This window comes from Gouania willdenowi, chromosome 3, assembly GCF_900634775.1.
Source record: "Gouania willdenowi chromosome 3, fGouWil2.1, whole genome shotgun sequence".
Lineage (NCBI taxonomy): Eukaryota > Metazoa > Chordata > Actinopteri > Blenniiformes > Gobiesocidae > Gouania > Gouania willdenowi.
In genome coordinates, this window is record NC_041046.1 from 32813031 (window position 1) to 32838959 (window position 25929).

Sequence of the window (25929 nt, forward strand, 5' to 3'; positions counted from 1 at the left end):
GTTGGGAAACCTGAAATCTGAAATCCAGCAGTATGACATGTTTTTGCAAATGATCATGTGATCATCACCTCCGAATGTGCTAGGTTTTAACCTAATCAAGCATCTCACAGATGATCTGGCCAAAGATATTTTAGAATTGCTAGGACTTAAAAGGATCTGCTGGTGTCGGATAACCCTGCACACCTTTTGGTCAAGAGGGGACATGCTTCAATGCACTGACACTAAAGGTTACATATTACATGCATGACTTTATTTCTACCCTATAACGACCCACAATGAGTGTGTAATGAACACTTAGACACAGTCACTTCTCAAGTTTCCCCAAATAAAGAATTTTAATATACAAATAAACACAATTACTTTTCTCAATAAATAACATGTTTTACAGTACTGACATATCAAACATAAGAAGCTAATTTGTACTTAATGGTCACTTCTGTCCTGTATGCTTGCGCCCACAATGTCAGGAAAAATATCCCAATTTCAGTGAAGAATGAGTGCTGGCGTCTCTTTGTATCAAACAGCAGAATAAACAAACTGAGGACCAGTTGTCTGATTCATCATTGTGCTTACAAAGTGCAACTTAAAGTGAAGAGCTTTCTTTAAAAAAATGGACAGGAGAGATGTTCCATTAAGACCAGTGTATCTTCACACTTAAAGTCGCAGTAGTGCAATAACTGGAATAAGAAACAAACGTACCAATAAATACAGTAGAGGAAAGGCCTTTCAATCTGAAGATCATAACTTACAGTAGAGGTCACTTAGAGGTGATAGATTAACAAAAACTTTTTCCCATGAAAAGGTAAACTTTTTTTATGCATATGACACATCACTGAGTGGAATGGATAATTGGAATACTTTAGAGATAAATAAAGATAAGAGAAGTTATAATTTTGAATAAAACTTAAACCATTTGTTTAAAGTTTCAGTAGTGCTGTAATTCTATGGAATAATTTCATCATATTGTAGCAAACTCAGGAATTTATGTTCCACTTCGTCAGACCGTCCTTTAAATAAACGACAAAATAATCTGAAAAGACACTTAAAGGATTTCCAAGTCACAATGAAGCGAACTTGGTCGTAAACGAAGAAAAATCACATCATTTGGTCCATTAGGGTTGAAGCATCGAGCCACTGCAGTGTTGTCACAAGTTTTTAACATTTGCAGGAAACTTTGGACACTGGAATCGGCCTAGTCATGTGACTGCTCGTAAGCGTTCTATTCGGTGAATCCAGATGTGCGTGGTGACTCTCCACAGCAGCGGAGCGAGCAGCAGACTGAGTGTGGTGACGCTGAGCACCAGCAGGTACACCTGAAAGCAGCAAGGGACACTATTATTAACACTACACACAACATCTGTATGACATGCATAATGTCCATGATGTATTTGGAATCATTAAAACGCCAACTGGCAGTTTTTTGGTTTTATATTAGTTATATTGAGCCAATCACTGAGGTCCTTATGGCACATTTGACAGATATGTCCAGTGGTCTTGGATTGAAGAACATGATTTTCCTTTAATTGAGATTAAATTGAAAATTTTCTCTATCATAATTAAGGGTGCAATGATTAGTCGACATTGTCGACAAAAATCGATAACGGAATTAGTCACGTATTTGTCGACAATTGTCAGTTACGTCATCGCCGTCTTTTTCAAGCTGTGGATGGAGCAGAACATTGTTTTTTCATGAGGAGTGGCTCATCTCACCTTCTATATACCTGTGCTCAGAGCTGTATGCACGTTACAGACATGATTAATATATCATCAAAAACATTCCCACTGGTAAGTATATGTTGCTGTTACCGAGAGCTCAGCGCTGTCAGCGCCACTCTCACACGTAGCTCTGCTCGTCACAGTCTACCTGAAGCTGTGACGAGCAGTGACACATCATGCACCGCTACTTGGTTAAGACCAGACACCCACCCAACAAAGTGAACCAGTCTAAGTTCCTCCGTGAAATGCTATTACTGAAGCAGATTCTAGTGTTGATTTATTCAATTTCTTTTGTGTTTGTAAGGAGCCTGTTTACACTAAGTTGGGAATTGTTTTCCCAACTTAGAGCAAATATATGTACGATTTGTCATCCGATTCGTCGCTTAATTGTTTCAATAATCGTTGACTAGTCGACTATTAAAATAGTCGTTAGTTGCAGCCCTAATCACAATATGACAAGATTCAAACCCAGGACCTTCTGGGTCTGAGAACATAGTGCTGACCACAATCCACAAAGATTGAGTCAGTAATTATAGGAACAAATTTTGGATTTTTTTTTTCTTAATAAATCACGTTCTCACATTCCTCTGTGACAAACATGTCACGTCCAAGCAAATTCATGCTTTTTGTTTTCCTCTGTTGACAGATTGGTTTGTGGATGGTTTTATAGTTATTTTGACAAAAGCAAAAAAAAAAAAAAGGTCTTTAGAAATGAAGCTAATTGAAGCGCTTATAATAGCCTAAGCAGATATTATGAGTTTGAGACATGAGTAATTGAATTATTCATTAGTGTGATAACCTCTGGGGCCTGTACTATGAAGGTGAATTAATATATCCATGATATCTCTCCGTTAGCGGGCTTAACTTAATCAAACATTCTCCGTCGCAGAGCAGCTGTAATATGAAGCACGATATCAAACACTATTAACTTAGCCCAGGTGATTTCAACCTAGCTACTAAGGGCGGGGAAAAAAAATTAAAAGCATGTTTTACTGCAATTTTTTGGATGCTGATTTTAATAATCGATTCTGCTGCTATTTATTTTTTTTTATTGTATTTTTCACATTTTCGTGGGTGACCACTGGGTGGCGGTAATGCACCAACAAGTGAGTGCAAACACAAGGAAGACTTGCAGCACGAAGAAGAGTCGCAGCAGTGTGGGATTTCCCTTTTGCAAACAAACCAACAACCGTGATTAAACCTATATGATTGAAATCAAAAGTATGGACATACTTTTGATTGATTTTTGATTCAATGGCGAACGTATTTAGACCAAAGCTGTATTAAACTCTGCTCCGGACAAGTAGCGCATTGTGTAACAACGAACATTACTGCCCATCCGAACATAAAGCTAGAGAAAGCAAGATAAGACACCCGGCAGCAGACCAACAGACTCTGAATGGGATATTGAATAAACTTATCCAGGTAATGAAGCCAGACAAGGTGCATTATGTCAGATGAGGCAGATCCAACCCTGTCCATCATAGCTCCGCTACACGCATAGCTCCTCCAAGCTACACAAAAGATTGACCATCAGCATTTTTAATAAGTTCAAATTTACCAGTTTTAGACGGGACAAAATGTGTTACATTTAATTATATTGTATCCTTGTTGTCCACTCCTTTTCTTGGAAGGATGGTGGCTGCTGCGTCACGGAGCGCACGTCAGCTGCAGCTTGTGAAATGAAACTGACAGATGTCAGAATGATGTCCACGCTGGTCAATTATTTTAACACCGTGTCCAACATAGAGTCACAGTTTGATCACACTACAGAGTAAATAACAAGTGTAACATTGATGACAGATGATGATGATGATAATGATGATGACTAATGTGTGCTGATCATTTTTGAATGTAAGAAGTTAATAAAATCAGGCTTTCCACACAAACATTATTCTGTTGTTATTATGTGGGGAAAAAGAGATATTTTAACTGTGGCTCGGACAGAAAAATGAGGCCCTGTGACTTCTCTTTTGGAGAAGCCTAACTACCAGCATATTGACCAGCTCCTGTTACTACACAAAAACCTAGACACTCCCAACCACTAGCTTGATGAACATTAAAAGTTTCAGTTGACTAACTTCAAAAAGTTATGTACAAATTTGTTTTTTGTACATGTTTACCTCCTTTCTGATGGAGGTTTTATTTTATTTATTTTAGATTAAATAATAAATCACTGAATAAATAATGATAAATCAGTGAATGACTGAATATGATGTGACATGCATTGTTTTTTGGAACTGTGACATATTTCTAGAAGTTTAGGATTCAACTTATGTGTTTGGATATGTAAAAAATTGTGATAAACCTCACTGTAGAATCGCAATACTTGTAAAATCAGAATTACAATTTAAATCGAAACGGTACCCAAGAATCTGGATTAAAATCGGGAAAAAAAGGTATTGTCCCAGCCCTACTGGCTACGTGCACACTCCCATGAAAGGGGTGGAGATTGCAGCATCAGACCAATCACAAACACAGAAAATGTGCAAAGCATCTTACGTCACAACTGAGGAATAATATTTTTAAAATATGAAGAATTAAAATCCATAATTCAGACTAAAAACAACTCTTTTGCTGCAGCAAAATCAGGAAGAAAAGAAAACTGGCAGAGAATTGATGACTGTTGATGCTTAAACTTGTGAGATTATACAAAGATTTGTGAATGATAAACAGCTCAGCTTAAAAGCCTTATCCCTGTTTTTTTAAGTAATAAAAACAACCTTCTGTTGTCTCATCACTGACCTCTCTGGAGATGATGCCAGCTCGCCGTGCACGGCTGCCCAACACAAAGGAGAACTCGCTGACTTGGGCGAGACCAGCTGAGATAATCCATCGCATTTCCTGAGAGCACGGAGGAAGGAGTGCTTTCAGCACCAGGGCGGCCAGCACAAACTGGGAGAAAGCACAGGAGTGACAGGTTACTTTAGAGCTGAGGAAGACCAAATAAAAACAAGCCTGAGAAAACACACGTTTACCTTCATAATGACGAGAGTAAGCGTGAGAACCATCAGAATGGTGAGTTTGTAAAGCACAAATGTTGGGAACACGTGGAAGCCTGCAGCCACACAAAGAAAACATTATACTGCGAATCAGACTTTAAGGAATTAAGTGCCAAAAATGTGTCCGACCAATGGATGCAAAGAAGATGATGGCGAGGAAGTCTCTGATTGGCTCAATGCATCCCATGACCTCCACTGTGCACATCGGACCCAGCGAGGACAGTAAAGCTCCAGCCATGAAGCAGCCGAGCTCCATGGAAACATCCAGGAAGTCAGTGACCTGCATCAGCAGCAGGTCAAAAACATATCAGCACAGAGAGACAACAACGCATGTTAAAGTGAAAGAAAAACATGGCATCAAAGAGCTCACCGTTAGCATGAAGAAGGCAAACGCTGTCACTCCGAGCACCAGGATTTCTTTTTTGCCTTTGCTCTCTGTGTGAAGCTTCTTGTAAAAAGGACCAATTAGAAACGTGCGTATGGCGAAACACAGCATCAACACCGCAGCCAGAGACGCCACCACCTGGCTCAGGAGGTTTATCACATGGAGGCTGTTGGATAAAAAGCTGAAAAATACGACGACCAAACAACGCTATAGCCGTGTGTGTGTCTGTCTGTGTGTGTGATTCACAGACACTGGCCGACCTGTCCAGTTCTCCGCTTTGAGCCTGGATAAGAGTTGGCATGATGGCGATGAAGAGTCCAAGCTGCACATCCTGCATGACCAACATTCCCAGGAGGACACTGCTATAGTCCAGGTCACCTGCTACACACACACACACACACACACACACACACACACACACACACACAGTTTTCAAAATCACATACTAACGTACTACAAACTACACAAGTATAAACTGTCAACTATATATTATTAGGATGATGACCGTTCCCACTTAAGTATACTTCCAGTTTCCCAAGATTCAGTTTGAGTTTACCTCCGTACTGAGATTATAACCTAACATTAACATAATCCAATAAACAAATAAAATGTGTCCATTCACTTTGAAAACAAAAATAAACAAATGAATTATTATTTTTGAGCAAAAATTCATTTTCCGGCAGTGCGCATATATGCGCATATACAATCTCAGTACGATGCGCTCTCAGTACATGACACCGCTCTTAGGACAATTTTATGTTCCTCTTACAATGCATCATGGGACGGTTGAATATGACTAGTGTGCCCACAGTGCACACTTAAAAAAATATTTTCATACCTCCAACGTGAACGCACTACATACTAATTTTAACATCAGACATAATATGAGTAGTACGTTATTATGCAATTTCGAACACAGCCAGAGACACAAACACACTTAGCGATAGCATTGCTTTGAGACTCCATAAATGTAACAGGAGAAAAACCAACACACCTTCTTTATCCGATCTGCTTACCCCTGCCAGGAAGCGAGACACGAGTGGAGTGCTGGACAGTGAGAGACAAGTGGAAACAAAGACAGTCTGGGTCGGTGGAATCTTTAGCACTTGTCCCCACAACAAACCGGCTGCCACCATCAGCAGGCTCAGGTAGCACGAGCTCTGCACTGACATCTTCCACACCTACAGATAGGACAGGTTTCTCTCATACACTCTTTTGAAAAAGTCTTTGAGTAATGATTGTTTTTTGTATCTAGGAAAACAACATTAGTCAAATCAAAGTTTTTGCACATTTTACAATTTTGAGTTTAACAAAAAAAAAAAAATGCCATGTATATTTGACTAAATATCTTTTGCTTCTGACAAAACCTGTTTGCATTAATACAGGTGTGTTACATTTATAACAAACCTCTTCAAATATCACAAACCCCCAGGCTTACAAATGTTGTTTCTAGACCAACACAAGGTTTTAGACAAAATCACTGTTTGAAGTGTTTGAACATAAGCTAAAAAAGCTAAAAACTTATTTATTAGCTTGAGGGACATGGTTTTGAACTGACCAATCAGCCTGATCATCAGTAAAAATAATAATTATAATATTTACTTATAGAGCACTTTTGTAACAAAAACACATTGTGCTGTACATAAAATAAAATGCACTTATCGGTGATAAAATGTTCAGGATTAGAAAAAACCAAGCTTGAAATAAAACAATAAAAGAAACAGCAATTAGAACAAGAGAAGCCAATAATTAACTCCAATAAAATGATCACAATATGGTATATGTAATCTGGATATGCTATAGTATCTGTAGATCATTAATAGAAAAAAGAGTCGTGTATGTACAGTATGTGAAAGTATATCATTTCTTGAAAAAAAATTCGGATGACACTGTAAGTGTAGCTTAAATTATTGATGTTGTTGCAACTAAATCACCTTTTACTGGTATACAGTAAAGTCTAACTTTCATTGTGCTATCTATACTTTGATGGAAGTTAACAGAGCCACTGTGTGAGTGTATGTTGGAACACCTTGTTTAAATTTAACACGTGCCTGTGTAAGCCCTACTTTGTCACCCCCTGATCTAGCCTCAGGACATCAGTGTGTGCACAATCCTGCATTTACTGTAAAAGTGGCTTCTGCTGAGTGCTATGAAGATAGCGTTAAAGAATTTATGTAATTTACCTTCTGAATGCGTTCGGGTGAGAATTCCAGTCCAACCATGAAGAGAGTGAAGAACACACCAAACTCCCCCAGAGTCTCCACCTGAACTATTGACTGCAAGGCATAAATGGAGGATGAGAAGCTGGCACTCTTCCTCTCACATGCACAGTCACACACACCTTGATGCTGTTGATGCCGGATGGCCCCAGTAGGACCCCACAGATGACGTATCCAAACATGGGAGGAAGGCCAATGAGTGTGCAGACCCAACCGCAGGGCAGAGAAAACATCACCAAAAACACCAAGTCCTGCACAAACGTGGAAAGCATAGTTAGCGTTTATAATCAAGTCCAGACAGGAATCAGGATTTGTTCAAGTGGGCGAAAGCATGATTAAACACAGAGGAATGTCTGACCTTGATGAAGTGATGGTCAGCTCTGGACATTGTTGAGTCTCTGGGTTTGGTCAGAACGTACTGATTGTTCTGTGAGTCTATGAGCAGACTGAGTCCAAGGCCATCCTCTACATCTTTCTGTTTGGACTTGTTCTTCCTCTTCCCTCCACTCTCCTCATCCTCATCCACTCTCAGTACCGCCTCTACATTTACTCCATTCATCTGGAAGGGAAGAAAATGTCAAACAGCAGTTCTTACATTGCTAACAGTGTCCAGAGAGCTAAACAAAGTCTGTGACAGATATACGTATTTGCTGACCTCCTTGTTGTTGTCAAAGGCATGATCCTCAATCTCCTCTTCAAGTCGGTCTGCCGCCTTCCTAATGTCTTCTAAGATCTCATCCAGCACAGAGAGGGTTTTATTCTGGGCTAGAGCATTTTTAGCTGCCTCCTGCTGATGCTTCTCTGCAGCCACCAGCTCCTGATACTCCTGCTCTTCCTGAAGGGTCACCAGAGTCCACAAGACAAACACTCAAGGTCAGGATCCATTGGCTAAATAACATGAAGTTTTCTAAGTAAGTGTTGTCTGAAAAAATGAAACCTTAACATACTATTCAAAAAGATGACGAATCTTGCTGGAATGACTATGCGGAAGTCAAGGAAACTTCAAAGGAAACATCAAAGCAATCAGCAGACGCCTCTGACATAAGACTGGCAGTTGACATTCGAAAAATGTCAGGAGATCAAAGTGGATTTCCTAAGTAACAGCTGTCTGAATAAATGAAACCTCAACATACTATTAAAAAAGATTCCCTGTCATATTATCTTTGCATGAAAAACTCCAATTTGAACTAAGAGTTTACAGCTGCCCAGCCAAAGGTTCCAGATTTTGTCCCTTTTGGGCGAGTGATGTCCTGCAAAGATTTGTCCAACAATTACCATCTGCTGTGTTCTCATCATCAGTGACCCCACCTTTATGGCTGCTTCCCTGAGTGATTCCAGCCTCTGCCTGCTGCTCTCCTTCATGTTCACCACATCTTTGTAGTCTCCCTGCAGCGCCCTCTGCAGGCTGAGCACCGCCTGGAACACCAGGCTTTCGCTCTCATTCAGCTCTTTCTGGAATACCTCCAGAGTGTGAACCTGAGAGCAGACACAGAGACAAAGATCAGTCATTACATCTTCTTCATATTAGCCTAGAATTAATGGTTTTTATTACAAAAAATTTTACAGCTATCCTCATCTGCTGCATAGTCAGCAGTTGTTTCGTGGTCTGATACCTGGAAAAGTTTCTCGTCCTCGGACAGATTCTTGTTTTTTATCACAGCTACAGCAGCAGCAGACAGTTTCTTGACGATGACCTTCTTGTGATTCAGGAGACGCATTACCCGTTTGCAGTTGTTGGCACCCCATGTGTTTGCCTGTGCGGGCAAATTGTGCTTTAACTGCTTGTTGGCATGTTGAGGCACCGGTTGCTTCTGCAGCACAGGAAGTGCTGCTGCCAGGCTGAGGCACAACAGCAGACACACAACCTGCATCCAAACCACAGGGTGTGTCCTCACCAGGGTCCAGGGTTTGATGAAGCCTGTGGGTGGATGAAGACAGGAAATGCGGTTTAAGATATTTACGTATTAAGTATCATGGTTGTGATTATAATGCTCTTTGCTATAGTATTAAAGCAAACATAATAGGCAAGCAAACATTTTTACGCCACAGGAGAAGCCTGATGTTAAGCAAACCACAATCAATCGGGCAGCATTAACTTCAACAGCAATTTAAGCTTCAGATAAGCTTCAGTTGAATTGGAAAACACAGACTCACCTTTATGTACATAAATTAGCATCTGCTGCCAACAAGTCAAAACCACACTCATGTCACAGTATCAGTGTCATGACCAGGCAGAGACAGGCAGTTGGACCCAGATGCAGGGACTCAGGCAGACAAAGTTTTCAGATTGAGCAGTGTTTAATAACAAAAATGAAGCAGGGATGGTACTGCAGAGGACTTTCTGCTGAGGGTCCCGATGCACTGACGTGGGGGCATCGCCCCGTACAGGCTTGGAAGCCGGCAGCAGTCTGTCTGACGTTACTCCTGTGACTTTATCAAATCGTGGATGCAAGTATGCACTCCTCCACACACACAACAGGTTAAACCAAAAAGCTGACTAACTGACTACTGACTTCCGACCATGAACTGGCTGCAACACTGAAAACTAATCAACACCTCCACCGGTCAGTCGCGAACAGATAAAGGCTAATCACTGATCTGCCACCGGTGCACACATACACGCACACTAGAGCCACACATGCAGGGAACAGACAAGAGACAGGACTGCGCATATGGAGATGGAAAGAAAGACGCGCGGCACACAGACCATAAACGGACTGGGCGACATAAACCAACAGGGAGACGTGCACAGACAGCAGTGTTGGCAGATAAGGAAACACACACACAAACAAAGACCAGGATCCACATACACCACAGTGATCAGGCATCCACACCAGATCGCCTGTCACACAGACATCTAAACTTAAAGAAAAATACTGAAAGCTGACTGGAAAAACAGAGATGAAGGCTGGCACCAGTTGGGCTGCCATTAAAATTCACATGCGCCCCCCCCCCCCCGCCGGCTTGGTTGATTACTGCATTTACACCAACGGCCGTCATGTCACTATGGAGTCTTATTTCTTGATCCTGCCCTATGCTCCATTCATTTCATAATTTTGATTTTAACATCTAACTGTGATTTTAAACTGAAATAATTCTGGGTGAGTCAAAATTACTTTTTTATCGTCTCACCCACAAACTAGATTTACAGTATGACTACTCTTGGAATCTGCTCAAGACTTCTATCATTGTACTTTGAGCTTCAAGCAGGGTGTGGTTACTTGTAACATTTGGTTTGCCCCTGGCTCATCATACAGGTTGCACAGGGCGATGATTATGACATCTTCACTTGACAGGGTTTTTTCAATGTTTAAATACCAACGCTGTTCAGACTTCATTCCTCTCCTAATGCGACGCTACCTTCATATTGACAATTGTAAAACAAATGTCAACAAACAATTCCACATGGTTTTAACATCCAATTCATATTGCATATTTTCAATTAAATATGTTACTGTACTGTGAGAAAAGCAGGTCCACACCTTTATGAACATTAGTCAGCCTCTGTGATGTTTCCTTTCCAAACTCCTCCCTGGTCCTTCTTCCTTTGCCTGTATTACAGCAGCTGCTGCGCTACAACAAAACACAAGAAGTTAATGAACTCCAAAGTGCAAAAAATGTTATGCACAATTTCAGCAAATGTCCAGACATTCTCTTATTTTTTCACCTTTGATTTATGATAGAGAGCTGAATTATGTTCTTAATTCAATCAAACAAAGCTGCACAATCAAACTGTAGCATCTGAATTTACTGCCGTACAACAAAGCCCTAGTAAAAGGCTTTGCATGCCTTAAAGACGAATCCTTATTATTATTGTGAAAACTTATTTTGTAATTGACTGTACAGTGCTTTAACATGCACTTTGCATAATGTAGAAAATATTTTGCGGTTTAACTGAAGAACAAAAAGATATGCTCAAAAACTGGTTGTAATTTCTGACAATGTAATTATGTATATATTTTTTTTTATTTTTTTTTTTTACCTTGTCTGCACATGCTGTCGAAGGTTAACACTACAAGAAGTGCAATCTTTTAACAGCAATGCATATTTTATTATTGCAATTAAATAAATTTATTTATTTCATTGCATAATTGTGACCGTCACCAGCCCTCCCTAGGGAAGGGTAAGAAATACTTTATTAAAGGGAGGATGTAAAAGAGAGAGGGCAGTGTTACACCAAGGTGAGGGGTTGGAGGGGGGTGGGGAAGTTAACAGGGAAGAGGGATACAAGATAGGATATAGAATGGGTGGGGAATAGTTGTTAGGTTTTAAGTGATGCGATGTGAAATTGTGGTTGTGTATATTGTGCTTATTGTTGTGTTGTCAAGCCAGTTTGGTGACCAGTGTGCAGTTTAGGAATAATGGTGGTGGCTGTGAACAGAGGAAGAGGTGAGTGGAAATTCCATAAAACAGGTATTTGGGAACAACGTGTCTAAGGTTGAGCCCAGTATGAGTGTTATCCCACAGCCCAAGGCCAGTGCATCCATGACAAATGTATTTCCAAGAACCGCCACTGCAAAACCCAAGAGCCGCCCCCGGGCCCGAAGAAGCAGTCAGGCCAGCAGCAAGAGCAGGCAGCCTAAGGGCCCCCGGCGACCATTATGTATATTTTTTAACAGGATTGCGTCAAAAGCAATTAACAGATTTTAATAAAAGTTTAACCAAAGTTAGATCTTACGCAATGGAAGATTCAATAAATGTTGGAGGTGATCCAAATCAATATACTAATTGTGGAACAGGTTCAAAAATTGAAAAATCCCCATCTCTCATTATTAGCGAAATTCCCAAAAAATGTACCAGGCTTTGTAACTGACCAAACTTTGAGGTTTGACTAAGTTATGCCTGGTTGGTTCCTCAATTAGTCCACCGGATTGTGCATTTGATTGCATTTCTTTTATAAAATAGGGGTGCCCATACATTTGGGCCTGCTGTATCATTATTAATATGGATAGAAATTTCTTCCGAGTCATTTTCTTTCTGAGTGAATGTCATGGTACCATGATCAGGATTACTGATCCAGAAAACTGCAAACATCTAAGAAGTTAATTCCTCATAGGGCTCAATACCTATACAGTGGGGCAAGAAAGTATTTATTCAGCCACCAGTTGTGCAAGTTCTCCCACTTAAAAAGATGAGGCCTGTAATTTTCATTATAGGTATACCTCAAGAGACAAAATGAGAAGAAAAAAAATCCAGAAAATCACATTGTAAGATTTTTCATGAATGTATTTGCAAATTATGGCATAAAATAAGTATTTGGTCAATAACAAAAGTTAATCTCAATACTTTGTAAGGTCAAACATTTTCTGTAAGTCCTCACAAGGTTTTCACACACTGTTGCTGGTATTTTGGCCCATTCCTCCATGTAGATCTCCTCTAGAGCAGTGATGTTTTGGGGCTGTCGTTGGGCAACACAAACTTTCAACTCCCTCCAAAGATTTTCTGTGGGTTTGAGATCTGGAGACTGGCTAGGCCACTCCAGGATCTTGAAATGCTTCTTACAAAGCCACTCCTTTGTTGCCCGGGCGGTGTGTTTGGGATCATTGTCGTGCAGAAAGACCCCGCCACATTTCATCTTCAATGCCCTTGTTGATGGAAGGAGGTTTTCACTCAAAATGTCACAATACATGGCCCCATTCATTCTTTCCTTTACACGGATCAGTCGTTCTGGTCCCTTTGCAGAGACACAGCCCCAAAGCGTGATGTTACCACCCCCATGCTTTACAGTAGGTATGGTGTTCTTTGGATGCAACTCAGCATTCTTTCTCCTCCAAACACAAGACAGAACTTTTTGGTAAAAACTCAACTTGACGAGTTGAGTTTTCATCAAAAAGTTCTGTTTTGGTTTCATCTGACCATATGACATTTGCCCAATCCTCTTCTGGATCATCCAAATACTCTCTAGAAAACTTCAGATGTGCCCGAACATGTACTGGCTTAAGCAGGGGGACACGTCTGGCACTGCAGGATTTGAGTCCCTGGCGGTGTAGTGTGTTACTGATGGTAGCCTTTGTTACTTTGGTCTTAGCTCTCTGAAGGTCATTCACTATGTCCCCCTTTGTGATTCTGGGATTTTTGCTCACCGTTCTTGTGATCATTTTGACCCCACGGGGAGAGATCTTGCTGAGAGCCAGAAATCTTGCTTGTTTGTAGGTGACCAAATAGTTATTTTACCGAGGGACTTACCAATTAATTCATTAAAAATCCTACAATGTGATTTTCTGGATTTTTTTTTCTCATTTTGTCTCTCATAGTTGAGGTATACCTATGATAAAAAATTACAGGCCTCATCTTTTTAAGTGGGAATACTTGCACAATTGGTGGCTGACTAAATAGTTTTTTTCCCCACTGTACACAACACAGATACCCATCTGTCAAGTTCACATTGTGCAACTATTTTTTTCTTTAAACATTTACTTGAATTATATACAGGAAGGCTGAGTGATGGAGTTCTGATTGCCATGTGCACCGCCCAGGTTTTGAAAGTGGGTATCAATCAGCATGATGGTCAAATGGTGTTCAACACCAAAACGCAGCAGATGGGTATACATGGGTATAGAACAACCGTTCTATCAGAATCAGCAGCAATTTTTTTGTCAGTTCACGCTGCAGAAGCTCATTTATCGTTATTGTCATGAACTGCACTGGGTTGTTTTGGGGCCACATCATGTGATAGATGGTCACCACTGCAGAGCCAAGCAGACCTCATGAAAACGGCAGTTTTGTAGATGCTCTGACCTACTCATATAGTCATCAAAATGTTGACACGTGTTGATCAGATCTGAACCCCAGAAGTAACTTGAATGAAGAAGCTGCTTTTTGTGGGTCTACTCTGCATGCATTGCTTACATTTGGAAGAAATTGAACCAAAATGACTTTTGGATGTAGGAGGCTGCAGAGGCAGTTTGTTACTTAGCCTCAGCTAGGAAACCTCAGGTCATCTACCTTAATATTGTTCAAGACATACGCACACAGAAGTATGTAAATAACACTTCAGGCCAGGAGTGGCCTGTTTTAGGAGACAATACATCCTGCTATTGAGCAACAAATGAATGGAAGTTAAACTGCTTTAACACTCTAATAGATAATTAAGTAATATGGTGCATAACAAGTTCTACAACATATAATATGTGACTTCAGTGATGTAGTAGAAATCATAGCAAAGTATTGGGCAACTGGCTACCCTCAGTTTAGTATTGACTGTTTAGCAGCAAAAGCACATTGAGACGTATAAAACTCAACTTGGATTAAAGCTTGTTGTAATCCTACAGCTAGATAGATACATGTGGTGGCATCACCAAAAGTGTGTCTAAAAGAAAGAAGTATAAACACAGCGCTGTCATCCATCCATGATGTGACACACACACACACACAAGGAAATAGAGCGATCTGAATATACCACAATGATTTAGAAATGAATAGGAAGAGATTAAAAAAAAATGTCCAGATTACCTGAGAAGTATGTGCTCCGTCGTTGGCTTTCAGCTGTAATGAGTGGAAGGACAGCAAAGGAACAATCACGCTGTTGTCCAACACACGCACGCCACCCCTCCTCTCCCTCTGCCACATAGCCGGAGCAGCCAGTCTCGGTGCGGCATGCGTTCACCGATTTACTTCATGTTTACTCCATTCTGAAGCCCTGGTGGTGACAGCAGCGGGACGGGAGTCCACATTTAGAGCAGGTAGGTCGGTGTAAAAGCAGCCGACGACTGACTTTGTGCTGTTTAAAACTAGTTTTAAAGTTAAGTATTCCGCTATTCTCGATGTTGAACGAGAAGCTACTTAAGTTATCGGAACAGTGTAATGCAAGAACTGGTGACCATTCTTACAGGTGATCGACTTCCGGCTGCGTCACAGGTTACCAGTAGTAACGACAGCTGTTGAAAAATCGAAAATCTACTGTTATTTATAGACTTTTCAGAAGTCCAGCTCGACTTTTCCCACACATAAAACTAATAATATTTAAAATGGATTTGATCACATTGGTCATGAAAGATATAGAATATACGTGTGTCATTGTAAAACATTTACAACGAAAATAAATGTCCTCGCTTCAGTGCACATACGTAGAATTACACCATAGATATCCAATTTTATATATATACAGTATATATGTGTGTGTGTAATAAAACGTGTTTTCAAAGCACGTTTAGTGGATTGTAAAAAGCGACTATCCTGTTCTGGATTTGACTCATATTTTAACATTGTATAGATTCTGCAAATTATTATTTATTTATATTTTTATTTTATGCATAAATTAGTGGTGGGTCTTTATTTCAGATTAAATGTAATAATTCTGTTGATTGTCCAAAATAATAGTTTAAGGTGTTTGTCAGACAGCAATACATGGCTAAACTATTATAAAACTTTTATTTTATTTATTTATTTTTTAGCAAAGAAAGCCTATGCCTATCTTTCCTGTATAAACTTCTTATGTTACTACCTGCAATCTCAAGCGCAGGAGGTCATCAGTCAAGATGGCCACCAGTTGAAACGTTACACCAGTTCTTTTTACAGTCTGTGGTTCCGACCAGCTGAACACAAACACAAGTTAACAGCCAGTAACTCTGGTAAGACTAGCGCTCAGAGACAACGCTTTGATTTTACGGATATTTTGCATATATTCTAAATAACAGTGTGTCCGTCTATTGTTGCTAGAAGATAATTATACAACTTCAGATTAACTCTGATCAGAGTTTGGGATTTGTAGTTTTCGGAGCTTATGTTCTTTAACGTTGACAATACTTGTGTGTACAACTAGATTTGACACAGAATAATCGCGATTACCGTTGTGTAGTGTATTTTTTAACTAACCACAGACCAAACATGTTGTTGACCCTGAGTTTTAGGTTTACCCACCTTGTTCAAGTAGATGTAATCAAGTTTTCAGCGCTAAACTTCACAACACTCTAGACTTAAATATTTTCTCCAGAAATGCTATGGAAACATTTACGAAGGGTGGTATTTTGTCAAAAATGTAATCGAGGGGAACAAAACTAAAAAGAAAAACACAATTTCTGGCCGAGTGCTACGAAACTTCATATCCCATGAGCCTCTTGGCCACAACAGTAGCGCAGTTCTTCTCTGCGCATGCGTACAAGAGAAATTTGGATATCAAGTTCCCTGAAACAGCGGGTGAAAAAATGGTAGGTAAGACTGAAAGATGTGGACTGGGGACAGTGTATCGGTGCTCGTTTAATGGCCCTTGAGGTTGTCTTTGACGTGCAGTGTGGACTCCGTGCTGTCCTCGTCCAAGTGTCGCATTGTCAGGTGTATGTGTGTCGGAGTAATGAGGGGAAATAGAAGGTCAAGATGTTTGGTATTTTCAGATATCACTGCCGCTCACGCACCTCGTACCTTTCCCTTTTTGGGAGCTGTTGCTGCGGATAGTCCGGCTCAGGAGGAGAGCCTAGTGCGGATCAAACGCCGCCCTTTTTGCCCCCCTGCAGTTAAAAAGTGGGTCGCCCTGCACTTGGCCTGTCGTGGTGTGTTTGTTATGTGGTGGTCGGGTGGGTCACGGTCTGCCAACCCCTGCACAGACATGCAACAATTTAGATGCAGTGTCGTGAAAACCACTAGAAGAGAGACGGGCTAGTTTGTAAACTACGGGAGCCGCGTGCACCTGAAAGGGACAGTGTTATCTATGCATCATGCTTCATTTCATCATCAAGTCAACCAAATGCATCTTTGATATGAAACTATTAAACATTTAATTTATTGTAAAATCAAATTATTCTCATTAACATACCTCACACCCCAACAGTACAGTTTAGTTATCTCTCTTTGAGGTGATTTATTATTATTATTGGGTTTTTTTCTTCTATTATTTTTTATTATTATCTTTTGGATGCATGCAATTCTAAGTTGGTGCATGAACAACAGTTGGTGCTTTGGTTGAGGACTCAGCTCTCCACCTCATGTGTAACTCCCATATAAATGTGTCCAAGGACAGTATCTCAAATACAACCAGACTAGAGCTGGGCGATGTGGACCATATCGATATATTTTCTCAAAATGGCGATATACAATATAAATCTGTATTTTCATCTCAATAAAGTCTGACCAGAAAGACAATTCTGGGTTAAATTTGCTGACACAGGCACATTTCTTAACAAACAGCTGCACAATATGTTCCACTTTTTGTGTTTTTCTCCTGTAAAGGGCAGTACATGTGAGTGATGTCTGTAGTGTGGCTTGTTTAGGGGAAGGTCTGGGTTAGAACGCATTCAGAAATCCATCTAACTGTGTTTTTCATTCTGTTCTAAGAAGTAGTGAAAGCAGTAACTCCTAAAATGAGTATTTTAATTAAAAAAAATAAGCTATAATATATATATATATATATATATATCTCCGAAACATTTTAAAGGATACTGTTTGACTGTACTCTGAATAATTTGAAATACTCGTATGATGTGATATGTACTGTGATTGTATATATACATATATCTCGATCTAGGCGATATTGTCATTTTCTATACTGCCAAAATAGAAAACATATCTTGAATCATGATAAATTGCCCAGTCCTAAGCCAGACCATTATTGGATGTTTTTGGCTGATACAGATATTGGGATTAAAAAAATAAACAAAACAAAACTGATATCCAATGTATTGGTCGATAGCCAATATATCGGCCAATATATGAAATGATAGCATTGATGTACATAGGATAAATACTGTACTTGAAAACACATTCTTATAATATGTAAAATATGATTCAAGAAAGACAAAATTACAAATACAACACACATTGCTACAAAATAAGAACAAACGCAAATAAAACACACAAACTGTTGTTGACTGTGTTAAAGCTCGGATTGGTTGTTAATAGATGCTGTCAACTGTAAAGCCCCTCATAAATAAGAAAATATTTAATGTACTACAAACTATTTATGGAGTACATTGAAATAAAGAAATATATATATATATAAAAATGGAATATGTGGATAAATAAATAAATAAAAGGCAAAATGTAACTGTAAACAATTAACTATTGTACTTCTTCCAGTGTTGTAATTTAGTAATTATTATACTTGTCAGGTTATAATGCAGAAAGCACAGCACTTAAACACAGAATCTCCATGCAGCAAAAAAGTTCATACATCAGTGTTACATATTAGACCAACAGATTAATGGGCTGGGCTATTGGCCCATGTCCATTAATTGGTGATGACCTGAATTAGCCCCAATTATCAGCCGAACTAATGTCATTAATGCCCTTTAAAGCTTTTATCACAAAATAAAAGTGCTTCTTGTTTTCTTTCAGTGGGTATAAATGCTTCCGGCTACTCAAGTTAAGCTTATGGTTAAATGCACAAGAAGCTGGTTTAAATTCTCGATGAGGCTTTCTTGAAGCATTTCCTCAAATAAATTCACATTCATGTAAATAAGTGATGCTGATATTTTAGACAATGTGTTAAATCCTCTGAAAAGTGTCCAACTTTAACAATTGAAAATTTCTATTTGTGCGGTTGCCGTACGGACAACCCCCGGTGCTATTGGTACAGTTACATAAGTATGTAGCGGGTTAGGTTTGGGGTTAGATTATAACCCAATATCGCAAAAAAAATTAGGGTTAGGTTTAGAGTAAGGTTTAGTTTTAGTCACGTGACCTAAACTGGCCAAATAGGGGCGCTGCGTACGGATAGAATGATGCTAACATTTACATTTGATATGATAGTTATTTACAATTACTCACCATTTCTAGTTAAGTTTCAATTTTTTGAATATTCCCAAATTTTACCTTAAATTACAGTATCCAAGCGAGTGTGAAACCACTTCACAGTAACAGGTACAGGCTTCAAACACCATCGCATTCACTCATTTATAAAAAAAAAAAAAAAATTCAAAGTCAAGTTTGACACTTTCCAATCCAGCTGTGGTTTAAAGGCCTCTTGTTGACCACAATAATCTCAGCACTCTATGGATGATGCTTTTAGTTTTAGGAAGCCTGCGTTCACCTGTGCGTCATGTGCCATTCTTTCACAGCACAAGCTAAAGTCTTCCCAGAGGGACAAGGTGCGGCAGTTCATGTCCTTTACACAAGCTGGGGAGAGAACAGCCGTGTACTGCCTGACGCAGAATGACTGGAAACTAGAAGTCGCCACAGACAACTACTTCCAGAACCCGGATCTTTATTACAAAGAATCCATGAAAAACTCAGTGGACCGCAAGAAGCTGGAGCAGCTATACAACAGATATAAAGGTGATTAAACGGGACACGTCAGATCAGTTTAGCTCACATATAGTAAGTAAGTAACATTTATTTGTATAGTGCTTCTCACAGACAATAGTCAAAGTGCTTCACAGTCGTAGAATAGATAAGCATGTAATCAAGTAAATAATATAAAGTCTAACAAAACACAAGGCTAGGTCAGGTTGGACTAAAACGCTTTCTGAAACAAGTAGGTTTTTAGGTGATTTTTTTTGTCAAACTCAAGGCCCGGGGGCCAAATCCGGCCCTTCAGAGTATCCGATTCGGCCTGCTTGAGAAAATGAAAATTAATCATGAATTATTGTGTAAATTACCCAACAATTCAGTTCAAATTGTTGTTGAATAAACTTTTTCCCAAAAGTTTTTCAAATTATTGCAAAAAATCTTAGCAAATTGAATAAAAATTGTTAAAAAAATAAATAAATCAAAGAACATTTAAGTATCTGTCACTTATTGCTTAGATATTGTTGATGCCTTCCATACTTTCTCTAATTTATAACTGGAAGTGCAAACCTGTGTAGGGGTGTCCTGATCCGATATTGATATCGGTCCGATATCAGCCAGATAACGAATATCGGATTTTATCAGACTGCATTTAAAATCTCCGATATATATTATTAAATTGTAGAATAGTGTAGATATTATGGTGAAGGTTAACATTTATGTAACCAATTGGTTAATAATAAATGGGTCAGTTTTTGTCATACTTACTGTTGCTGACTGTTGTTCTCTGTTTGAGTAACATCACTTGATCAAGCATCATTTTCTAACATTCCACATTACAAAATAAGTAATAAAAGTATGTATGATTTGTGCTGATATTGTATCGGATCAATATCGGTATCGGCCAATATCGGTATCGTATTGGAGGTGAAAAACTTGTATCGGGATATCCCTAACATTAATGTTGAAATTGTTCGTTTTCCCGCCTAAAACCCGCAGCCCACTTGTGATCTAACTGGTGTGTGTTGTGATTTTCCTACCTCTCTCCCTCTCTTTGCTGCGTTTGTGCAGATCCGCAGGATGAGAATAAGATCGGCATCGACGGGATCCAGCAGTTCTGCGACGACCTGACCCTGGACCCGACGAGCGTGAGCATACTGGTGGTGGCGTGGAAGTTCAGAGCGGCGACGCAGTGCGAGTTCAGCAGGAAGGAGTTTCTGGATGGCATGGCGGAGCTCGGGTCAGCAGCACAGACAGAAATTCAGGATTCAATACAGGATCCAACATCTTCCACCATGTTCACCCACTGAGGCGGAAAAAGTAACACTTTAAAACATCAAGAGTTTGAAATACAAAATTTAAACAGAAGCACATTTACATTTGTGTTGTATAGCATTGAACGTTGATTTTTTTTTTTTTTTGGTTTTTCCATGTTTTGTTCCTATTTTGATATCTCATATATATTTTAGGTTTCTTATATGTTTGGTTCAACTTGGATGTGTCTTACACATCAGGAAGTCGAGGCACATCTGATTCTGAATGTCTTTGTGTTTTATTTCAGCTGTGACAGCCCAGAAAAACTCAAGTCCCTCCTTCCCAGACTGGAGCAGGAGCTGAAAGACACAGGGAAGTTCAAAGACTTTTACCAGTTTACCTTTAACTTTGCCAAGAATCCTGGACAGAAAGGTTTGGGTAAGCACAGCATCAAGAACTTAAGACAAGAACATCTGAAATCATTAAAAAGCCTGATTCTTATAAAAAAAAACCCATGTTCTACTTTAAAGACCTTGAGATGGCTGTGGCCTATTGGAATCTTGTTCTCACTGGTCGCTTTAAGTTCTTGGATTTGTGGAACCGTTTCTTGGTGGTAAGTGAGACCTTTTGTTAGTTTGTTGTTGTTTTTTTAATGTTAAATATAATACATATTTTACCGAGGACAGGCAGTCTGTCTAAGTCTGGGATCATATAGCATTTGTTCACCATGGTTACTTTAAATTCCTTTATTCAGACAACTTTTTACAGGAAATTTGCTTTTACATTTACTTTGATCTCCTGACATGTTTCACCTGCCAACTGTCAGTCTTCCTTAGAGGCATCTACTGATCACTTTCATGTGTAAGTGAAAGTACATTTCCTGAAAAAAGTTGTCTGAATAAAGTAAACCTTAACATATTATTTTAAAAAAAGAAGACAACTTGCTGGAATGATTTAAATTCTGCTTTTAAAAGGGTCAAGGCATGGCGTTCTATCAAGCAGCTCCTAATCAAACAGACTCTGAGTGTTTATTGAGGTGAAATGACACAGTGACTGTGTTGATTCCAGTGTCATTTTCACTCATTCATTGTTTCCGTGTTGCATTCAGGAGCATCACAAGCGTTCGATCCCAAAGGACACGTGGAACCTCCTCCTGGACTTTGGAAACATGATCGCAGACGACATGTCCAACTACGACGAGGAAGGTGAGCACAGGATCAGAATCACAAAGGTTTTTGGATGGATGTCTGGACGTGTTCTAAAACATTTCAGTATTAGAAGCAGATCACGTAGTGCAAGAAGGCAGCGTTTTGAAAAGCATGTGATCCACGTTTCTATCAGCGGTTCTACATTCTAGGAATTGTCATGGTTTTGATATTTGTTGTGTAGTTTCTTTTTCTGAAGTATTTTATTTATTACTTATTTGCATTTTTTTGTAATCTGCTTTTTTTGGCAAGTGTAGCTTTTCAACGGCGCGTACGTTTCTGGATTTAATCAGCTTTTAACATTAACAATTCTGCGTACACAGCTGTAATGTTACATTTAATGTATTTATATTTTATTTTTTGTGGGTCAATTTTTGCATTTATTCTTTTTCTGTTTTCAGTGGGTGCACATAAGTTCAAACATAAAATAAGTATGTGGAACATACAGGTTCTATTGATCTATTTTCTTATCAAATGTCCAGCTTACCAGCTATAATTTTTTTTAATTATTATTATTATTTGGCACAGTTTAAAATACAAAGAATCATAATAATATCAACTAAAGAGAAAAAAAACATATAAATAAAGAAAAAATAAAGGAACTTCAAGACAGCAAAAGATTTGAAACAGCAGAATACAGGAAAAAGAAAAAACAACATTAACATCAAAAGACAAGCAAATGATTGGTCAAACTGTGGGAAATGAGGTGTTCAAAAAGTATTTTATTAACATGAGTGTTAAGGGAAATCACTTGACTGATCTGCTGCCTTATTATGTAGCACGTGTTGCTAATGCTACACCACTTTATTTAAACAAAGTAAAAAGACTGTGTGTGACCTGAACTTGGAAGTTTTGCATGTCAGCCTTTTTTGTTTGATGTTAATTGTACCTGGAACCAGTTTGATAAATTTTAAATGTTTGAAAATTACCCTGATTAAATGATCTGTTATCCTTTTTTTCCATTTAGGGCGATGATTTTAAGTAGGTGAATTGGTTTGTTTCATCGGTAAATAATGATCTGAATGAAAAAAAATTGTGATTCTACAAAGAAAAAATCATGATATGATTTTTTTCTCCATATTGCCCACCCTTTATAATATGATGTTGATAAGTTTGGTCTTTTCTCTCCGTCCAGGGGCGTGGCCTGTCCTCATAGATGACTTTGTGGAGTTCGCTCGGCCAATAGTGATGGGAAGTAAACGCAACGTGACATAATGTTCTTGTCAACTTCAATCAGAGGACAAGAGTTTGTAGTTTTTTTGTTTCTGTTTTTTGAATGAGGTTTTGATAGAAATGAGCCAAAAGAGATGAATTCTCTCTAAGCCTGTCTGCAGCTTTTCAATAAGATTGTTCTGCCGAACGCCTAAGACAACACAAGACAGGGATCAACTTAGAAAAGGAGCAGAAAGGAAGTCTTTTGGATGCAAACGTCCACCTTTGACTTTGAAACTCCATTGTAGAGAAAGGTGGACGACGTGCTGCAGTCTGTGGCTCCGATCGCCTGTGGCTGTGGGTGAAGCTTTGAACTGTCGACAAAGCCACAAACGCACCGAGCGCAGTGGAAGTCCGTGTGTTTCAGCCCATAAAGAGGAGGTTTGAGACGTGCATGTGTGAAGCAGGGCCACAGACGAGAAACGAGCGTGGTTCATTGTTTTCACCGAGATGGCGAATGTGTTGCTCTCCGACAATCAGAAGGCGGGAGAGCGTGTGTGTTGTGCGTTTGAACGTTGTTGTTTTTGTGTGTGTGAAGTGGAGCTTGGACACATCGTCTCCTCTGTGTTACGTCTTTTAAGTGACAACATAACTGAACAATAGTCAAACATCAACTTTTTTTTTTACGCAACACCAGCAGATTTACAGTGTTGGGAAAAAAAGATGGTAGCAGACAGCCAGGTTATTATAGCTGATGAAGCACTTGAAAAAAAAAACACTTTTTTATTTAGTTTAAACTCTGCAGTGTGTGAAGACAAACAAACTGGGACATTGACTGTTTCCTCTCTGAACCAGGTGATGACATCATGTCACCCCCTGCAAACTGCACTGATTCACACTTTTCCTGTTGTACCACTTTATGATTTTATCAGGCAACACTGTACGCTGTTACAGAGCTGTAGGATTCACTAATATCACACTCTGGAAATTAGTTTGTTTACACTGTTTTATGCTCCGATTGAGGTAAAAGAAAAGGTCAGAAATGGAAGCATGCTGCTGTTTGTGCTGCCATCTAGAGGTAAATCTTGAAAATATTTGTCAGGTTTAGTGAGAAAGGGTGCGAAATGTTATGTTTGCTGTTTGTGTGTTTTTTTTTAATTTTTTTTAATTTAATTTAATTATTATTGAACCACACGGCCAAGCACTCAGGTACTTGCACAGTGTCCATGTCTCGTGCACATCAGTGTATGCGTGTGGTTCTCAATTTCCACAAGCCGGTTTTATCTTTCTTTTGGGTTTTAAAAAAAGTACTTGTACGTATTTACAGTGGGACTCATAAACCGATAGTTATTCAATAATAAGGAGAAGAATAAAAAGGAGACGAATCGAAAATATGAAATCATGGCCACTAAGTGGAAATTATCACCTCTATGTAGAGAGAGAGTCGTAATGATGCATGAATGTAAAGTATGAGTTTTAGATATGAGGAAAACTATATTTCGGTGGAGAAACTGGGTAAGATGTCAAACTCAACATGATTCAAAGAGCAGCAAAACAATCCTTCAGTATTCTAATGTTACAATGCAGTCGGTAAGAATTTTGTCTTGTAATGTGTGGGCTGCCATCTTGTTTGTATTTATTGTGTTGTTTTTTTCTTTTTTTTTTTTTTTTTTTTTGGCCGTCGTCAATTTTACCGGATGTTAAAAGCCTTTACGACTAAACCACAATGTCAAAAGTTAACGTTTTGTCACAAAAGCCTACTGTTTGTTTTCAGAAAAACGTCAATAAAGCATGTCGTTTACACTGTGTGAGAACTCAAGTTCATATGTGATGTGTCTCAGACTTCAAGGGGGTATGTTACGAATCTAGATGACCTCTTATCGCACAAACTTCTAGGATTAAATCAGTGTGTGCTGGACTACGAAGCTCGCTAACGTCTTACGGCGCTAAATATACCATGGAAACTTATGCTGAACGACTAGCCTGCTCGCGAGCAGGTTTTTCTCTGGCTAGGATATGACTGAGTGCTAAGTCTCGCCTCCTGACCAATCAGATCTCTTTGAAAATGAGCTGTCCATAAAATATGACCGCTGACGAGCGAGAGAGAATCTATTTATAATCTGACTAATTTAAATATTAACACCATTTCCTGCATTAATTACTTTCTGCTTTTTCTGCAGCAACAGTGTTGTTTTTGTTCTGAATTATGTATTTTGATTCTTCATATTTTTAAAGAATTATTCTTCATTTGTGACGTTCTACAGTTCATCCGTGTGATTGGTCAGACACTGTAATATCCACTTCCTTCACTAGAGGGCGCCGGTTAACTAGACTGAAATCAACACGCTTAACTCAGCGTGTTGTTATCGACCTTCGTAGGACAGCTTCTCTCTGACAGGGAATGTTTGGGTAGGTGAAGCTTGATGGATCAGAATCTGCTCATTGTTGCAATATACTGTACTTTACTCAGATTACTTATAGCAGGTATGGGCAACTGGTGGCTCAGGGGCCACACACGGCCCTCGGTATAATTTTTTGTGGCCTACAAAGTGAGAAAAGAAAAGGAATTCTGAAAACACACAACATGACAACAAAAATAACAGAAAAATGAACAAAATCACACTAAACAACCACCAAATGATATTTGATGGGAAAAAATATACAAATGTACACAAAATAAATTCAAAAACACACAAAACAAATAATGCAAATAAGAGCTCTAGTCACCAATGAGCTCCATCTAAAATCAACAGCATCTTTACGTAAATGTTTAATTTTACTAAAACTTTGTAGTGTTGCAGATTTAGTGTAAGGTCAGTGGTATGTTATATTAAATATAT

The 25929-nt window shown here is 39.1% G+C and overlaps 2 protein-coding genes across 7 annotated transcripts; one reads left to right on the top strand and one right to left on the bottom strand.

Moving 5' to 3' along the window:
- Positions 1-311: 311 nt before the first annotated feature.
- Positions 312-15157, bottom strand: tmco3 (transmembrane and coiled-coil domains 3). Of its 4 annotated transcripts, none has more exons than XM_028435065.1 (15): positions 14775-15157; positions 10805-10895; positions 8936-9240; positions 8631-8798; positions 7978-8157; positions 7681-7881; positions 7445-7573; positions 7287-7379; positions 6120-6150; positions 5364-5484; positions 5089-5284; positions 4848-4998; positions 4695-4774; positions 4462-4611; positions 312-1313 (listed from the first exon to the last, which is right to left on the bottom strand). In XM_028435065.1, exons 1-15 carry the CDS (start codon positions 14889-14891, stop codon positions 1197-1199), a joined length of 2130 nt encoding a protein of 709 aa, XP_028290866.1. In that variant the 5' UTR covers positions 14892-15157; the 3' UTR covers positions 312-1196. The 4 variants fall into 4 exon arrangements, with proteins under 4 accessions (XP_028290866.1, XP_028290855.1, XP_028290859.1 ...); XM_028435054.1 differs by having other exon boundaries at positions 6098-6284; positions 14775-15152; XM_028435058.1 differs by having other exon boundaries at positions 5089-5269; positions 6098-6284; positions 14775-15151.
- dcun1d2b (DCN1, defective in cullin neddylation 1, domain containing 2b) lies at positions 14847-24890 on the top strand. Of its 3 annotated transcripts, none has more exons than XM_028435086.1 (7): positions 14847-15004; positions 19310-19526; positions 20550-20718; positions 21040-21170; positions 21263-21345; positions 21841-21937; positions 23073-24890. In XM_028435086.1, exons 2-7 carry the CDS (start codon positions 19352-19354, stop codon positions 23150-23152), a joined length of 735 nt encoding a protein of 244 aa, XP_028290887.1. In that variant the 5' UTR covers positions 14847-15004; positions 19310-19351; the 3' UTR covers positions 23153-24890. The 3 variants fall into 3 exon arrangements, with proteins under 3 accessions (XP_028290887.1, XP_028290892.1, XP_028290880.1); XM_028435091.1 differs by lacking the exon at positions 14847-15004 and adding an exon at positions 15778-15892; XM_028435079.1 differs by lacking the exon at positions 14847-15004 and adding an exon at positions 16313-16468.
- The last annotated feature ends 1039 nt before the right edge of the window (positions 24891-25929 follow it).

Excerpts from the sequence above, each read along its gene's own strand:
- tmco3 (XM_028435054.1), bottom strand. The coding sequence starts at position 14,891 with ATGTGGCAGAGGGAGAGGAGGGGTGGCGTGCGTGTGTTGGACAACAGC. Across the intron at positions 10,896-14,774 it reads ACGGAGCACATACTTCTCAG|CGCAGCAGCTGCTGTAATAC; the intron begins GTAATCTGGACA and ends GTTTTGTTGTAG. Across the intron at positions 8,158-8,630 it reads TCAGGGAAGCAGCCATAAAG|GAAGAGCAGGAGTATCAGGA; the intron begins GTGGGGTCACTG and ends GTGACCCTTCAG.
- dcun1d2b (XM_028435079.1), top strand. The coding sequence starts at position 16,370 with ATGAGCCTCTTGGCCACAACAGTAGCGCAGTTCTTCTCTGCGCATGCG. Across the intron at positions 21,171-21,262 it reads TCCTGGACAGAAAGGTTTGG|ACCTTGAGATGGCTGTGGCC; the intron begins GTAAGCACAGCA and ends TCTACTTTAAAG. Across the intron at positions 21,346-21,840 it reads TGTGGAACCGTTTCTTGGTG|GAGCATCACAAGCGTTCGAT; the intron begins GTAAGTGAGACC and ends TGTTGCATTCAG.